General features: G+C 36.9%; 2 protein-coding genes across 2 annotated transcripts; both read right to left on the reverse strand.

Annotated features, from left to right (window-relative positions):
- Positions 1-329: 329 nt before the first annotated feature.
- Positions 330-719, reverse strand: LOC130998242 (uncharacterized). Its single transcript, XM_057923673.1, has one exon. It carries the CDS (start codon positions 717-719, stop codon positions 330-332), a length of 390 nt encoding a protein of 129 aa, XP_057779656.1.
- Positions 720-2,022: 1,303 nt separating this feature from the next.
- Positions 2,023-3,215, reverse strand: LOC130997279 (ethylene-responsive transcription factor 2-like). Its single transcript, XM_057922546.1, has one exon. The coding sequence runs from the start codon at positions 2,827-2,829 to the stop codon at positions 2,089-2,091; it is 741 nt and encodes a 246-aa protein (XP_057778529.1). The 5' UTR covers positions 2,830-3,215; the 3' UTR covers positions 2,023-2,088.
- Positions 3,216-5,803: the final 2,588 nt, after the last annotated feature.

Here is a 5,803-nt window from a genome sequence, read left to right on the forward strand (position 1 = left end):
CATCTTTATTTTTAATGTTCTTTTAAATTAAATTAAACATTAAATTTACAACATAAATTTCATTGAAATTAAAATTCAATATTACATTAATTAAAAAGAAAATACAATAATTTAAAAAATATTACAATTTTTTTTAAAATTAAATTCTACAAACTATGATTGGATAAGACCACATCGTGTCCAAATATGCTCGATTAACTTATCTTGGAGGCGAGCGTGCATTTGGCGGCCGTAGAGGCTTGCGTCTCGAGCCAGATAAGTGCGAAATTCCGCGGAGCTCCAGTATTGATCCGAGGTTGAGAATGCTGCTTGATCCCTCGTCATTTCCCTCATTCATCCTCGATTATCAATTTGTACAAAATGCACACAAACATGAGATCGCCCATTTGCTCTTTCTTCCATAAACGAGCTTGACCTCTGATAATAGTCCAACGAGCTTGAAGAACACCAGAATCTCGTTCTAAGTCCCTACATGCAACTTCTTGCATCACTTTAAACCTCTTATTATTTTCGTCACTAGGAAATGGGGGGCTCTTGACGAAGACTGGCCACTCTGAGTAGATTCCATTTGTTAAGTAGTAACCTGCTGTATAATGGGCATTATTGGCCTCGAAGTGCACCACCGAAGCATTTTCCCAAAGAACGTTGTGGAACAACGTTGATTGGTTGAACACATTGATGTCGTTGTTCGAGCCTGTGACTTTGAAAAGGCGTGCCATATCCATAGATCTTGGGTTGCTACGGCCTCAATAGTCCGCTCGCCGTGATCCCCTCGGGTGTATGCTCCTTGCCATGCCGTTGGACAATTCCTCCACGTCCAATGCATGTAGTCTAGGCTCCCTAGCATTCCTGGGAACCCATGCATAACAAGTAGCCTTTGACAGTCGGCAAATAGTCAGTTTTCTCAAATATTAAGAGCAAAACATGTGGACTGTTGCTCGACAAAATTTCTGCAAGAAATCCAACGTTGTCGATTCTCCAATACGAAGATACTCATCGTAAGAATCTGCCTCACCTCCATTCACTAGTTGAAGAATAGTCGTCGTGCATTTATGGATCGGTGTGAAGTTTAATCACCCACAAGCGTCTTCGCGCTGTTGTAAAAATGGATCGGCTCCACCGCAATTATGATGCGCAAGAATAAAGACTGGTGCATACGAAAATGGCGCTAGAAAATTGATTCTCCATAAGTAGGATCATGGGTAAAGTAATCCCGATAAAGTCGTTCGCTATCAGCTACAAGATCGCGATGAACGTATACTTTCTTCTTGGACCATTTTTTGGAGGGGGATCGAACTGAATTGTACTTGCCACCTCCATAAATTTTTTTGGCAAGATGCATGAAAAAAAAATCGAGATCAACATTAAGATCTAAAAGGATCGAAACATCATTGTCGGATGAAGAATTTGAAGATGAATTAGAGGAAGAATTGTTGAAAGAAGACATTATTTTGGAGTAGAGAAGAACGCAAAAAAGAAAAATAAAGAAGAAAATATATGAATTTGGTGTAATTGGTGAAAGAGAACGTAGGAATTTATAGGAACATTAAGAATTAAAGAAAAAAATAGAAAAAAGAGGAATTGTACCGTTGGCTCGTATCAAATGAAAGAAAAAAAAGTTCCACCTCATTCTACCGTTATTATTTTATTTTTTTATTGATTCGTGTTTTACGCGCATTTTCTCTCTCTTTTCTACGCACTTGGTGTGCGAAGAAGCATCGCAATGCACATTGCCTCGACCCTTGCCTCCGTACGCGTCCCCCTCCGCGAGTTTCACTGCGGATGCCCTTACTTGAGAGTGCAATCGCCCAAAAATCCCTGCTTCAATTTTAGTGAAATACTAAAATTTTAATTTTGGAATGGAAAATATAGATAAAGTTTTAATAGTAGTGTAAGTGTAAGTCGCCTGTTGCTCCACTTTCCCAATTTTAAATCTTAACCTGTGGTAGGATAGTGGAAATCCAACAAGTTTCTGATATTTCATCTAAATCTTTTGATTTTCCAATTATGCAAGTGGAAAAATGGGGCCAAAAATTCTCGTTTAATTTATACAACCAAACAAAGGCATACGGCAATTCCAGCCTATAATCAGGCCACCACTAATTGTCCGCCAACTAACAACGGCGTCAACTTGCACTCAATTTGATACAAATTCGATTGGCTCTCCACCTCCGCCTCGGCTCGCTCAGCCGCCTCCTCTTTCTTCGTCCGCTTCGGCGAGCCGTTGCTCAACTCCGACGTCACAGTTGACGCCGTCGAAGTCGTCGGCTCGGGCGATCTCCGCTTCCCCGTGACTCGCACCGGCTCAGGCTCGTTCAAGCCGATCCTGTGCGGGAAGTTCAGCAAGGCCTTCGAGCCGCGCATTCTGTAAGCCGCTCTGTCGTAAGCCACGGCGGCTTCCTCAGCCGTTTCATACGTCCCGAGCCACACCCTCGCGCCGTTTTTAGCCGGGTCCCTTATCTCTGCGGCGAATTTCCCCCACGGCCGTTGCCGCACTCCTCTGTAGTGCCTCCCTTTCGACCGCGCCACCGCCGGGGCCGCCGCTTCCGTCGGAGCGGCTATGTACTCGGTTCTCGCCGTGGCGAAGCTCATGCCCGGCTCGGCCTCGAACCTCGGCTCGGCTTTGACGTCGTTAAACGGCGTCCAGCCGTCGTTAACGGCGTCGCGCAGGAAGCCGTATATGACCATGTCTTCGGAGTCGTCAACTTTTAACGGCAAGTCGCCCCAGGTCTCCGTTAAACAGGGCATTAGGCTGCTGAAACTCGAGCTCCGGCGATACAGTGACGGAAGCTCCGCCGCTAATAGCTCACAGGGAATTGGCTGGTACATGAAGCTCTTACTAATCTTTTAACTTTCAAGTATGAATTAGGGTGATTAATTGGAATAGCTGAAGATGAGAAAGAAAAACATTCTTTGAATTTTGGGGCAGACGAAGATGGTGGGGTATATATAGAGCGAGGAAAAGGATAGAGAAAGAAGGTGCATGCACCCGTGGGAAATGAGGAAAGATTAGAGTATATATTTTTCTTAAGAATAATGATTATATATGCAAGTTTGTGTTTCTAGGAAATTTCATAGCAAGTGGAGCAAGTTGTGAAGAAATCACGTGGTTAAATACAATAGATTAATGTTATTGGTGGATAAGGTATGCTGCGGTCATACTCTTGACGTCGGCTATGTCATCAATTTAAATGCACAACACATTTCATCCATAATTCCGTATGTTAACTGGGCCGGCCTCACATTTTGGCCTCTCGCAAAGAAAATGGTCCTTTTGAAATCAAGTTCCCAAAATCTTATTATCCACTAGAGATAATATATTACTCCATTCGTCCCATAATTTAATATACACTTTTTTATTTTGAATTGTCTCATGTAATAAGATATATTTTTATTTTAATTAAAGGTTAGTTTTTAATTAACATCTAATGAATCACCTATCTAATTAGACTATAAATAGCCAAACCCTAAAATTAACTCTTATTTCTCACTGATCTATTCTCTGCCCGGCTCTCTCTGAACTACACCGCCCTACTCTGTGAAACTCTAATAATCCTCCGTCCCTTGTAAATCCGCCGCTCCCTCCTCTTTGTTCTTCTACTGGTTAGTGTCGCCGTGTCGTCCCCAAGAAATACTCTCTTATGGGACGGAGGGAGTATTATATTATCTTTATTATCTTTATGTATGGACCTGATACTTTTAAATTCAAGTTTTATTCGGCTATATTATTTAAGTATTTATTTCTATTATATATATATATATTAATTAACTAATAATAATTGTTTTAAAATAATCAAAATTTTTATTCTATGTGTTATTAAAAGTTATTTATATTTATATTTAACACTTTAATTAGATTAAAGTGTTACAGAAGTGAGAGTTGTATCGAAAAATTAATGATAGTAGCAAAAATGTCTTCTTATACAAAATTTGGTTAATTTTAATGTTTTTTTTGTTAATGGATATTTTTTATTTTTGTTATATAAAATTGGATAATTTTATATATTGACTTTATTTATTATTTTATACACAAAAATATATAGATATACAAGGGTACTACCGGAGAGAATAGTTATACCTAATCCAATATAGAAACATTACATATCTCTCTTTCAAAATGTTGTGTGTGTGTATCTATATATATATATATATATATATATATATATATATATATATATATAGGGAGAGGTTCAAATAAGAACCACTAATAAAATAAGAACAGAGAACCATTTTAAGCCATTCGATCATCAAGATCTACGGTGGATGCATCATCTTGGTGGATGAATGCAGATGCTGGGTTCGAATCCTGAAGGGAGCAAAAAAATTATTTTTTTTGGATGCATTAAATTTAATAGCGGATGCATTAATTTATATAGCAGATGCAGTAATTTTATTGGTTCTCACGATAATTGTGGTTCTCACTATAACCGCACCCTATATATATATATATATATATATATATATATATATATATATATATATATATATATACACTATATGATCGTGTCTCATGTCTCACGAAAAATAGAGGGTCTCATTAGAGCGCGTCCCTATATATATAATTTTCAACAAATACATTCGTTCATAAAAAACTATTGACATGTTCATCACAATTATTGATATGTTCATCAAAATCCGGACACATGATTTAATCTTAATTATTGATTGTTCGATGAATCATGATTAATGGATGAGATTGTATCTCCCTTCTTTCAACATTTACTCCCTCCGTCCCACCATTTTAGTCCCCTCCCAGGGTCCTCACTTAAGTGAAGTGACCCGGGTTCGATCCCTCTTGGGAGCGAATTTGGAGATTGGAGATATAAGGTGGATTTTGGTGAATGGAGAGATAAGGTGGTTCTTGGAGTGGATGGGGAACTAATTACTAACATCTAACATGACTTTGCCCGATCAAAAAAAAAAAAAAATTAAGAAAATGTATTTAATTTTTATATTTTTATCTTTTATACCCTTATTTATTATTTTCACACATCCTTTTCACATTTAAGTGAAGCATTAAATAAGGTTAATTTAGTAAAAACAATATTTTTATATAGTATTAATTAGAAAAATGGACTATCTTTTTGGGACATCTCAAAATGGAATAAGGGACTAAAATGGTGGGACGGAGGGAGTATCTTTCTCTATTGAACATTTTCCTATATATATATATATATATATATATATATATATATATATATATATATATATGTGTGTGTGTGAAATTTGAAAATTATATTAAATCACGATACACAATATCCGTTAGTCAAATAAAAAAATTCGAACTTTCAGATCATTACACCAACAATTGAAATAACGAAAATTCGCTAGACAATGAGAGGCTCTAACCTTCCTACGCATACGACGAAAATCTAAAATATTATGTTCCTTAGCATGCGCAAAAAGCATCAATCATATCATCACATAAAACCAAGCTTGTGCTTCTCGTGAAACATATATTTTCATAAAGTATAATAACCAAATGCCAATATGCAGATGTACGTGCGTATATAATACTCCATTATCATAAAATATTTGTGAAGTTCCTTAATTAAAATTTAAATTAGTACATTTAAATATCTGTTTTTATGGGTTTAGAAAATTTCTAATACTTATTTGAGCAAATTTTATTTAGGGCTAATTGCCTTTAAATCCCTAATATTTACACAGAATTGGTTTTTACACCTATTTTTATTTTTCTACTTTTAAATACCTAATCTTTCGTTTTTGTCTCAAATTTATTCGGTGACCGTTTTTTTCTTTCGACGGCGTCGGAAATGCCACTGTAGCAGCCGGAATTGAT

The sequence above is a fragment of the Salvia miltiorrhiza genome, chromosome 8, assembly GCF_028751815.1.
Source record: "Salvia miltiorrhiza cultivar Shanhuang (shh) chromosome 8, IMPLAD_Smil_shh, whole genome shotgun sequence".
Lineage (NCBI taxonomy): Eukaryota > Viridiplantae > Streptophyta > Magnoliopsida > Lamiales > Lamiaceae > Salvia > Salvia miltiorrhiza.

What these genes read in the sequence shown, in the direction of transcription:
- LOC130997279 (XM_057922546.1), bottom strand. Translation starts at nt 2,829, where the DNA reads ATGTACCAGCCAATTCCCTGTGAGCTATTAGCGGCGGAGCTTCCGTCA.
- LOC130998242 (XM_057923673.1), bottom strand. Translation starts at nt 719, where the DNA reads ATGGCACGCCTTTTCAAAGTCACAGGCTCGAACAACGACATCAATGTG.